Source organism: Polyodon spathula, chromosome 23 (genome assembly GCF_017654505.1).
Source record: "Polyodon spathula isolate WHYD16114869_AA chromosome 23, ASM1765450v1, whole genome shotgun sequence".
NCBI lineage: Eukaryota > Metazoa > Chordata > Actinopteri > Acipenseriformes > Polyodontidae > Polyodon > Polyodon spathula.
In genome coordinates this window covers 5,075,777-5,088,571 of record NC_054556.1, presented here as the reverse complement: position 1 = coordinate 5,088,571, position 12,795 = coordinate 5,075,777, and the positions used below count along the sequence as shown (strand labels likewise).

At 37.4% G+C, this 12,795-nt stretch overlaps 2 protein-coding genes across 2 annotated transcripts in view; one reads left to right on the top strand and one right to left on the bottom strand.

The window, feature by feature from the left end:
• Nucleotides 1-12,795, bottom strand: part of LOC121298144 (centromere protein P) — a 77,939-nt gene that overhangs the window by 31,099 nt on the left and 34,045 nt on the right. The window lies entirely within an intron of this gene.
• The window catches only part of LOC121298142 (asporin-like), a 13,159-nt gene continuing 6,010 nt past the window's right edge, over nt 5,647-12,795 (top strand). Inside the window, exons 1-3 of the mRNA XM_041225011.1 lie at nt 5,647-5,859; nt 7,589-7,833; nt 10,217-10,329. Coding sequence (XP_041080945.1) covers nt 7,593-7,833; nt 10,217-10,329 — 354 coding nt within the window. The 5' untranslated portion in view covers nt 5,647-5,859; nt 7,589-7,592. The remainder of the gene's footprint in view (nt 5,860-7,588; nt 7,834-10,216; nt 10,330-12,795) is intronic.

The following is a 12,795-nucleotide window of genomic DNA, read 5'->3' as shown; positions in this document are numbered from 1 at the left end:
GCATTGTAAATGTTTCTCTCTCATTCTGGCACACAAGCCAGGTGATAGCAAGTCTGGGTTTGGAAAATATAAATTAAAGGTTCACATGCTTCAAAACATTAACTGGTTTTGAAGGTGCATTGAAATTTAAACCAAAACTGTACTTACAAATTTTATGACTGAAACCACACAGTAATTTAAATTATATTTCCATATTAAACAGTTGTTTAGAAATGTATCCCTACCAAAGTATCCCAAGCTTTCTTTTATAATAGGGATTACTGTACAATATGAGATCAATCGCAGTTCATACATAACACCCCACCAACATTATGCAAAGCATGTACGTTATACTCTTTGTCAAGGATTCAAATATATCAGTACTGTAAAAAGCAGATCATCTTGATCTACTATAACAGTACATAGAATAACATCTTCCATGTATCAGATGCCAATGCAATGTTTAGTCTAATTTTGGGCAAGTTGCCAGAACTCACGCATCAACAGGTTACACCGACCCGAGGCTGCCACCAGATACACTCAAGAACTTATGGTAAGGAATGCTCATCACACCAGAACGGAAACAGAAGTGGTTTTTAAGAATAGCCAAAAGTGTGATGTACACATTGGTGCTTACGCCATCTTCAATTACGCATGACCTGCACTCTGGTAAGAAGTTGTTCCTATATAGTAGTGCTTTTATGGCACTGCTGTCTTAAATCAAATCTTAAACAGCTATCGGTCCTTTAAAAATCGCCTTTGTTTTATTCTTTTAACACTGTAATATACATCCATGTATGGTTTGTCGTAGAGCTTTGCAGCTGAAATAACATTCTTCACAAATAACTATTGTGGGCTGAAAAATAACGATCAAAAGAAACACTGTCGTTCCCGAATGTAAAAGAAATTACTTGGGCAGTAGCTTAATATTTCTGTCTACCACAGCAGATAAACATCGCAGTTAGTTCCTATTTCAAACTTCTCTTTCTCAACACCTTCCAGACATAGAATAGCTCTGAAAAGCACTCCGCTTACAGTAGAGCATGACATTTCCACATCAGGAATATGATTTACTGTATATTTTCAGGTACATCAAGCATCAAAAAGTGTGTTTACTTACATTACCTTCATTTTGATAGCAATGACGTGTTCACTTGAGTTTAAGTCATACCTCGGCAGTATTTAAATGTACTCTTGTAGAATGCATGCCTAAATATCGCAACAACTCTCGACTGTAAATTGCGCGGGAAAAGCCACTCTCTGATAGGCTGGGAATTGTTTTTTTAATATGGACAGTGTCATACTTAATCTAGAGTTTACTAAGCCCTTTTACTGTGCATAAACACGATATAAAAACTGCTTAGCACATTCTCACCAAAAAAGAGTTGTCAACCCCATTATCTGGTCATCAGCATCACATGCAACTGCCCGCAAAACTAAAAACCCACAGTCATGCTTTACATGACAGCTAAAAGGATCTCGTTAATGTTACAAAAGAGGTAAATATGCAGCAGTAGGTACAGTAAACACTAAAACTGGCCAATCAATTAGTTCTCCTTTTACTGGAATCACTATATATTCTAACAGACCTGCACAGTAAATACACTATACTGTAGTTAGATGTACAGTAGGGCAGTTGTACAGGACAAGTTTAATGAAGGATGTTGTACAGCCTTGGGCTTGGTTTTCTACAACATCGCTTTTGCCACGGTAAATGAAACGCACATGGCACAATTCAGTATTTGTTTCACAAAGAGAGATGGAAAAAATTAGTATGTTAGGAAGGTGAGGATTGCAGCAGTAATGTCACTGGTATTTTGCAATGAAATATCTTGTGTTATGTTTGCAAATACCAACAGTGGCTTCAATAAAGAATTCACAGGGTTTCTGCCAATCCAAATAAGTATTACACAAATAACATGCTGCTCTGACTGAGGTATTGTTTATCAACAGAATATAAACCAGCTTCCAATATGTACACTGTATAATCTAGGCAACCCAAAAAACATCAAGTGCTTGTTTTTAAAAGGCACTGTAGGTACACATGCAATCACATATAATATCTTTAACACAAGCCAAAGCTAATATACTTTTTGAATGGGCACCAGAGCAGTACTTATAGCCAGGAGCGCTTATTTCTTGCTCATAAGGAGGCATGTCAGTGTGTGACTTTCAGCACAGTTAATGGTTTGACTGGTTTGCTCATTAATTTGTACTCATGGTGTGAAACAACTATATACACATTGTCCTGTTTGGGGGAGAAAAACCCAGTAAGGGGACTGTAAACTGCTGTCCTATAAAATGTATTTTCAGAATAACAGGCACATATGACCTGCTTTATTGCGGTGTTGTATATGTAATTCGTTTCACAAAGGCTTCTAAATTCCTGATTATTCTACGCGTCAAAGGAGTCACTTAAAATGCACAGTACGGTTCTTTTTTTTTCCTCTGGAAAATTCTTGATTTTAAAAGAATTAATCTTGGAATGCCCGGTTTCTTTAGTACCTGCTCACTAGGTACTGAAATGCATGTTGAGCTGATTCATGTCAAACTTAACATCTTGGTATAGTATCTCGGTTTATAACCAAGATTATGTGGTGAACTGACTTAATCCAGATGTGCAATCGCTGCATGGGATCAATATAAGCAAGCCAGGTTTTAAAAGTATTTTTTTACAATCAACGAAACCGTACACATGAAGGTGTTTGCATGAATTTAATTAGATGATAAAATGCCAGATGTTTCTGACTCAAATAGTTAAACATTTGCTGTTTACCATAAATTGAATTCCTTTTAAATTCCTTTATTGTTTTGTAATATATTTGTAAACCACTGGCAATTTAATGACATTAAATAATATGTTACTTAAACTGAAATCGTATTAAGATCAGCGAATGGAAATTTCTATGCACTCACTTATTTCATGATTCTGTTTTCCTCTCCACTCATTAAGAAACTGTATGCATTTTAGCTAAAGCCAATGAATACCATAACAGCCAAAAAAGCCAGTGAATCATTTCTTTCAACCAGACACATACTAAAGGCATGTTTAAAAGTAACGTGAGAGGCTTCCAAGTGACACATCCGGTAAAGGCGCTCCGCGTGGAGTGCAGGATGAGTCCTACAGCCTGGACACTGCCAGTCCAACTCCGGGCTATTCCACTGCCGACTGTGGACCGGAGCTTCCAGGGGGGGGCACAATTGGTCAGGGTGGGGGGGGGGAATGTTTGGGGCCAGGGTGTCGCCGGCTAACCACGCACCACCAACCCCTGTAGCTCTGAGGTTGCTGCATGGTTGGTCTGCAGTGTGAAAATAAGCGGCCGGCTGACGGCACACACTTCAGAGGACAACGTGTGTTCATTCTTGCTGCTTCCGAGTCAGCATGGGGGTGGTAATGGTAAGCAGAGCCTAAAAAATAATTGGCTATTCAAAATTGGGAGAAAAATGATTAAAAAAAAATAAAAAAAACCCAACAATTGGCGACTACTAAATTCTGAAAAAAAAATAAATAAAAGTAACATGAACTTCCACCAGCAGTACTGTTTTTTTTTTTGGTCAGAAACCAAATAAGCAGAGAAAAACAGACTATAATATTTCTGTTACTGTTACACTGCTGTTATATTAAAACAAGCCATCAGCAACCTAGTGCAGTTTTAGAAATATCAAATTGTATTAACAAAAATAAGTAAAAAAGCATTGTGAACAGGACCCATGGTTTACAGTACACTTAGAGCAATATTTAAGAAAGCAGTAGCATGAGGGTTAATTTTACTGCTCCGGGACTGAGAACATAAATAAACCAAAGAGCCAGTTGCTGACCTCGAATGGGCAGTCAAAAGAGACCCGAGGAGACTGTAGAAAATGAAGCCAGCACACCAAAGCAATCTCTTTTACATGATGTGAGACTAGGGACTCGTTTATAATACTGAAAATCAACAAGAACAGGGACAAGCTTCACATTGTCGAAATTCAAATGTCAACACCACCTAGGGCTGAGAAAATAAATGAACTGAACAAGGTATGAAAACTGTAAAAGCAAAAATCAGGAAAGCGATTCGAAGAGAGACCGAAACTTAATATGAACTCAACAGACTCTGGAGGACAGAATCCTACGTTTGATAACGGAAGAAGATGATATTTTAAAAAGTGAATTGACTTCTGGAGAGCTCAGTCCTGGTGCAAATAACAAACCCACTGAATTATGTACAAGAACAAAAACAACCGTCTGACTAGTCTGCCAGCTGCAATTTACTGTGCTTTGCTCTGTCACGCCAGCACACATACTAGCCATACTATTCAGTGCCAGCTCTGGGAAGTGCTTTAAGCTTCATTGGTACTATACATGAATACCATATATCAATGTAAACGTTATTATTAATGGCGTGATATAATGCAGAGAGTAACAGCAAAAAACAAAGTTACTGCAGGACTTCATTTAGGTTAACTTAAAGTGGAGTCAGTCATACCTCTATTTTTAATAGCAGCTATATTTAAAAAATATCAAGTGCCATTCAACACAATATCAGTAACAGTATCTGAGCGGCTCCTAGTGGAAACTCAATACGAGATCAAATAAATCATTCAAATATAACAGCGACAGACAATGTTATGAGGTTGCTTCCAGAGATCAAAAGCAATTTTTCCATTTTAATAACTAAACCTCTGGAGCACTGTAGGCGCTAAAACAAACTGCATGATCCAAGTATGACAGAGAAAATAATACACATTCTGGCAGAAAAACACAAAATACACAAGAGATGCTTTTTACTGAGTTACTTTTGGTCGACGTGTGTAGTGCATGGGTATTGGTACATCTCCAGGCATTAAAATAGAGAAAGCAATACTTGAAACGTTTTTCATTATCAATGGCTAGTCTTGGGCTCATTCAGTGTTTCCCAGATCAAGATTTATATCAAAAGCATCATACAAGTACTGCATATTTCACAGACACTTCTGACACAGAAGCCTGTACTTTGAGGGGTGGGAGAGGCACAGGAGAACCAATTTGTGCATTGCAAAACATTGTATTTACAATATGTACACGTACATTAGTATCGGACAAAAGCATGGCCATTTAATATAACATTTGGAGGTAATATACCTTAGCTATAATCAGCACTGCAAGCAATTAATCACTGTGTAGTATTACACAGAAACACACACACACACACACACACACACACAGTACTGTTACAGATTCTTATGATTAAGTGTTTCACGTTTTTGAGTTTAATGAATTTACCATTCTGTCCGAGCTTATTTGAAATACACATCAAAGAAAATTGGAAATAAGACTCCTATTGCATAGCAGTTTCCCCCGTTCCAAGTTGTAATATGAACCTGATTAGCCACAGTGTAAAGGTAACAAGCTCAAATGTGTCTTATTAAACTCACAGTAAAACCACCTCCGTCTAGTTCTAGATCTGGCACTTGTCAGGTTTTAAAATACCAAACAGTAAGAAACAGTCGCTCTTCAAAAAGTGTTGTTTACTTCCAGGTGGAATATTTAGAGTGGCAGGAAGCCACCTTTCCTCACAGTGGCTTAGGCTTCAGACCCTGTACAGCCCTAGTAGGAAACGTCCAGGCTATAACCTAACAGCCTTGGCAACGGTTCAAGCACTGATGAAAAACATATGACTGCTAACAATGCGTTTTCAATATCTGTCTTCAATACTAAGATGTGATAATCTGGGAGAGCACGTTATTTAGGCACTACCCTCTGTGACAGCAGGAGCTTTTATTTTCATACTGGGATTTTATTTTTGTAAATAAAATCCACATTGGATGTATTATAAAAGTTTAATGACGACCCTTGAAATGTTACTCCTTTAGATATTTGGAACTATAAGAGAAACCAGCATTAACTCAGACTTTTTGAAGGTATGTTGCTTTTGTTATTTCTTTTATAGGATCAAAATTATTGCTTGGAACATTTTGTATCTAGACATGTTACAGAATGATCTACTCAGTTTTAGGAAGACTTTACAATTAAAATCACTGTAAGCATCACCTAAAAATAAAACATAAACATTTGTTAGCAGTGTAAGTAATATATCTGAATATCTAATTATTGGCTCAAACCAAATTTTAAAGCAAGAAAATTAACGGACATCTATTTTAATAAATGCAAATTATTTTCTTTGTTTTTTTTTCATTATTTTTTTCTAAGATTCTTTAAAGTCATAATTAAAACCAGTTTCCTGGTTTTACAAAAAGTATTATTTTCTCAACCAAGGCCAGCCTAACAACATGATTCCTTCTGTTATGACAGGGTTGTCCTACACATATAACCCAGAGTGGTTTTTAAAGTGGTAATTCCTGTGCACTACTCTAAAAGTTTAAAATTAGTTATTTTCACATTTAGGTCAACTGGTTATCATAGAACAAAAATGATACTGAATATCTAAATATCATGAATTCAATATATTTAAAAATCACAGTACTGATTTAATTTACCAGTTTTAATCATGTTTTATTTAAAATGACAAAGTTAGATCACCAGCATTATCTAGTCGATGCATGTGAATCTGATTCCATAATTTGTGTATGTATCAATTATTCTGCAAACTGCAAAATACCTTTAATCCTTTTAAAACTAGAAGCGCATCATTAACCACATACATTTCCTAAAGAAGCATTCATTACTTTATAAAATGCAGTGCATCGTAATGATTTTTCAGTGCCTTTACCTCCAGTGCTCAGGACATCCTATAATACCAGCAGGCATGGCTTTGCAACTCAGAAAAACACACAGCAAAAGGACTAGCACTTGAGCTTGCTGAATACCACTTGTATTCCCAAGTAAAAGTCCAGCTTTTTAGCACATAGGGGGCAAATTGCACTAGCGCAGACCAACATTGAACAGCAGTAAGAAATACATAGCAGATGTCTTCAAAAAGTGTTGTAGAATTGCAGTTAAGCAAGATTAAAATTAAAATTAAAAAAGCAAGATCCTCTATACTACAGACACTGAGCTGTCATAACAGTTATCACCTAGAGGTCTCCATTTGCAGAATAAATATTTATTCTTCACATATACAAACCTACACCGTAACATATAACAGCTGCCCCATTGGTGAATTTCAGTGTTTAACACTGAACACGAAAGAATGCTCAAACTGCATTATTTTTGGCTGTTGACAGGGGTGATAATTACTGACACAATAACACGTCTGTGTTTGTTTTTAATGCCATTGTCCAAGTGAATTTTTTAGATGGATTCTATTAATGTGCGGAACATATATAATCTTTTGGAAGGGATTTTACCAAAATATGAAAGTGGCTACAGTTCACATATCTATCTGCCAGCTCTTGCTCCTGAATCGCAGGTCTCCATTACTGCAACTCAAAGATTTCCAAACCAATGTGTCACCCAGGAACGCATGTTATAACAGAATAACCAGCTTTCATTTGCTTTGAAGCCAACTGAAAACAACTCAAGATAATATCCTGGGGGGAGGCACTATTAGTGTTAGTCATGAAACTGCACCTTTTTTTTCCTTCTTTGTAACGTCTGTAAAAACTTAAGGGAGGGGTCAGACGTGTTTTTGTACTTTGCCTTTGTGATTAGCTTTTCAACCATTTAAAAGAACTCCCTTCTCCTCATCAGCATCATGAAGGAACTTGTGCTGCTGTCCATCCTGGCTTTGTGCTCTGCAAAGCCCTACATGCCAATTAGAATCATGGATTTCATGAAGACCAATGAGATCATGCTTCAAGACAGCGGGGATGATGATGATGACAATAACAACTCTCTATTCCCAACCAGGAAAGCGAGATCAACCCCTCCATCTTTTCCCACCTGCCCATTTGGGTGTCATTGCACAGTGAAAGTAGTCCAGTGTTCTGATCTTGGTAAGAAAACATCTTTTTTTTTTTTTTTTTTTTTTTTTTTTCCCCATTACTGGTAAGTTACTGTTAGTTTGCTAAAATGTGTGTTTTTTTATTTCTCTCAAACAGAACTGCTTGTGGTGGGGAAAGAAAAAAAAAGTTTGAAAAGACAATACAAAAAAAGTAATACAATTCAAATCACACAGTACAAAAGGCACAAGTCCAACTAAACAGTGAACACAACCTTTTACCTAGGTATAGAGAAGCACTGTGTTTGTTTTATTCCAGTCATTTGCGATGGCACTAACAATAACAATGTAATTTTGGTCAAAATAACTTCCACAAAAGGAGTGGACTATATAGATACAAGTCTCAGCGTTAATATCAAAGGCTTTGCTACACAAGGACCATTGCTAAGATAGAATGGACAGCAATAGCATGTGTTTCTGTCATTTCCACTCTGCCTCATCCCTCCTGATCAGCAGCCAGATGTGCAGTTGTCTGCCAAACATCGTGCAATAAAATAGTTCCTACAGCAGTGCCACCCACCTTATCTTACTCTTCCATTTTCTGGTAGCCTTATGCCTTTTATATAGACGACTTCTCAACTGTAATTTGAATACTGCTATTTAAGTGCATGCATTTAAAAGGCATGGCAGCCGGCAACACACTAAGTGCTCGTTGGCGTATGCAGCAGTAATATGGAGATGGATGCGATTGCAAAGTTAGGTCCACAAAGGGACAGTGAGAAATGTGTACATGAACATGAATCTTTGTAATTAACGTTTTTATTTCTAATGGCCTCTAAACACTTAAAATAGCATGTGAAAGTATGCAGCTGTTCCGCTACAGTAATCCTGTATGTGCATTACTGTATCTTCTAGCTATGCCAATTCTTCCAAGGGGTTGAACACGAATTCAGAATACCCACAGAACTAAACAGAGGTTTCAAAATTATTCATTAAAACATTTGAGAAGCATAAATTTAGACTTTAGCTCCTGGTGTCAGGTTTATGCTCTCAACATTGACAAGTCAAACTTGAAAGCTGCATTTACATTCATATGTAATAAAACCAAAATAACCACTGTAAGAGTCATTCAATCTGGCACTGTCAAAAACATGTTAGCACGTGCTTGCCATCTCGCCTTTTGTCAAATGACATACAGAATTGTGTTACCTTACTGTACGTGGCCCACTGTGTGAGCAAACCACACGACATGCTCAAACGGAAAATGTTAAATTTAAAAAGCAAAAGCAGAGGGGCACTTGTGGCAGGTATGAAATTGTTTATGCATGGACAGCCCACTCTTTATGACTTTCCCATTGCACTCAAACCAACATTTGACTCCAAACACACTGCTGAGGTGAAATGACCAAGCAAGTGTAAGTGTAAGTGTAAAAGACTAATTGAAAATAAGGCATGGAAACTGACAACTTTCCATAACCTACAATGATATCAGATACTGTTTTTTTTTTTTTAAATAAAAACACTTGCTAGCTTTGCTATGACACATGCTTGTTTCAAAACTGCTCATGAGAGACCTACAGTAAACCATAAATTATTATTATTGTATGGAAGTACATCATTAGCTATAAACCCTTTAGCTAGAAACTATGTACTCATCACATTTTTCTGGGTAAAATGTACTGGTAAATCAAAGTCTACTAATACACACTAAAAGCTGACATCATCATATTTCATTGTGATTTCTACATGCATTTGGGGTATTACTCAGATCCAACAGCGACCAGTTTTTGGAAACTTTAAAGCGAAAGGGAAAATTAAATTATAGTTTTATAAGCAACTAGAGGAACAAGTACTGCAATTATATGTGTGTAATCATTAATTAGCTTATTTTGAATACAGTCATGTGGTGACTTATGGTATCAAAATTAGATGGGCCTCTAATTGGTTCAATCTGCAATTTTTTTTCAGTCAGACTGAATAATCAGCACAACAATGCCCTTGCACATTAACCAGCTGGTTGGTATGCAGGTGATCCCAGCTCCAGCCAGGTAGCCCTAATTATCACAGCTTTTGGGCAGGTCTTCCCTTTCCATCGATCTATGTATCCATCCATCTCTGTGTGCAGAACCACTGCTACAATGTTTTTGCACAGCTCAGGACAAGTTACATTTCATGTCATTGCATCTGCTTACATCAGGAACACGGCACAGCAACTTACTCTTCTGTAGCAGGGCACTGAGAGAACCCCAGGGAAATTGTAATGCATTGTAATACTGCAATGTGATTTTAAATTCACATTTTACTTAGCTGGTAAAACATTTTTATTAGACAGCTGGTTGTGCAACTTTCAATATATATTTTTTCTTAACAGAACTTTTCTTTTGTGTTTCCTACCTGTGCATCCACACCTAACTTCCTCTCCTTTTTTAAATCAACAGGTTTGACAGCAGTGCCAAAAGACATCCCCGCAGATTCTTTAATGATTGACCTTCAAAACAACAAAATAACTGAAATCAAGGAGAATGATTTCAAGGGGATGAAAAATCTATATGTAAGACCCATTTTTTAAAACTATTCCAAACAATCATTCAAATCAGTATTATTCCTTCATCATCGACTAGTATCACTTTATTACAGCAAGTTCAACCTCTTGGTTTCTGAATTTAAATAATCTGTACAACCAAAATCACAGCGAGGTTGTTAAACTGCATTTCAACTGGTAAAATGTTTCCATTAATATTTTTCTGTTGACAAATCCTTTTTTTTTTTTTTTTAATTGCTGTTCCCCCAGCAGCCCAATAATGGCTTTTATAAATTAAATGTATGTAATGGAATTAAACACAGCACACAGGGCCACTGTGTGTGCACTATGTACCTTTGCATACACCACAGGGCCACTGTGTGTGCACTATGTACCTTTGCATACACCACAGGGCCACTGTGTGTGCACTATGTACCTTTGCATACACCACAGGGCCACTGTGTGTGCACTATGTACCTTTGCATACACCACAGGGCCACTGTGTGTGCACTATGTACCTTTGCATACACCACAGGGCCACTGTGTGTGCACTATGTACCTTTGCATACACCACAGGGCCACTGTGTGTGCACTATGTACCTTTGCATACACCACAGGGCCACTGTGTGTGCACTATGTACCTTTGCATACACCACAGGGCCACTGTGTGTGCACTATGTACCTTTGCATACACCACAGGGCCACTGTGTGTGCACTATGTACCTTTGCATACACCACAGGGCCACTGTGTGTGCACTATGTACCTTTGCATACACCACAGGGCCACTGTGTGTGCACTATGTACCTTTGCATACACCACAGGGCACCTGTGTGTGCACTATGTACCTTTGCATACACCACAGGGCACCTGTGGCCAAATGTGGCAATTACCATTTGTTTTCTGCGCACGGCACCTGTGCCAAATGTGGCAATTATTTGTTTTTGCTGCACACCCATTTATTTAATTGTTTTGTTTTTTTTTTTTTTTTTTTTTTTTTTTTTTTTTTACTTCATCTGCTTAAAATATGTTTTTATTTTTGCTGGATAGCCTTTAATAGATAAACCAGCAACTACGCCATAGCCATTTGAATAGCAGCTACGCCAGATAGCCATCTGGTTAGGAAGTCATGAACATGAGACTGCAGTGCTCAAGAGCTTCTACATCACAATAGCTGGCATCTAGTTTCAGCACTTTGTGGATAGTATCCAGCTTTTCTTTAACTTGATATATTTTGACCATTTCACTAATGCAGTGTACTGGCACCATAACACAGGGAGATTAAGCAAGTCAAATAGCAAGACCGTATTTTCTGATTGAATACTCTATACCCAAGTCTGTGTAATTGGGATTTCATTAGTTTTGCAGGAAGGACGTTAGTCCTTAGAGACGGTTTGCCAGGCAGCATACTCACAGTGCGTAATCTGTGATTGTCTTCTCGGTGTGGGTGAACTGCTGACTCTGCACGCTTGTCATGCCACTCATGGTTTTTGCTTTTATTTATTTTAAATAAGGAAATATATCATAAAATGTGACCTGAATGTAACATAACATCTCATCAGTAGCTTTGCATTCTGGTTTGATGCACTGCATGTATTCATTATGTTGGTTAACCCTAAATTTAGGTTGAGATTGTGTGTGTGTGTGAGACACTGATCTGCAGATTATGTTTGTACTTCATTATGCTTTAACTTTGGCTGGCCTGGCTGAAGCCAGTTATACTGGCAGAGGGGATGGGCTGGAGGGCTGGGCTGGTACTGTGTTTATATCATGATCCTGTTTTAACACTGGAGAGCTTCCAGACTTTCATTTCGCAGGGATGTTCTTGGGCAGCGCTGCCCTAACTTAAAAGGACATGGAGTATAACCCAAACTCACATACTGCACAGAACATTTAAAATAAACATTTTAAAAAGTCTGAAACAATGCGTAAATCTTTGATGATTACTACAGAAATTCCATATTTAGGAAAAAAAACCAAAACATTGTAGTTTACAAAGAACATTAATGATTTCTTATTGAACTAGAAATCCCACGTAGCCCTCCATATTTGAAAATGAGGTAATAGGATCTTGATTTTCATGTCATGGAGGTCTGCTGGTAAAATGTTTTTATGCAATAAATAAATAAGTATGCACATTGTGTCTGATAAGTGGTATCAGAATAGCTGTAATCCTAAACCTGGTGATCAGGTGCAAAAAATAAATAAAACACAAAAGCAGTCAGATACCAGAGTTTAGTTTTTTCCTTAAGGCAGATTTCTATACTGTATTTTCTAGGAACAGTGTCTACCACAAAGTCGGACTACAGTTCCCTCTAACGGAGTACCATGGTATGTGGTAGAGAACAAACTATTCTTTCAAACCTGCCAATTAGGGAATAGTTTTTTAAAGAAAGGTAAACACTTTTTAAACAGATTTGGGCATTGTTTCAAAATGTCTTGCAGCCTCTGTGTGTATTTCAAGGTGTCTGTATTACAACTCTAAACTTTACCTCGGC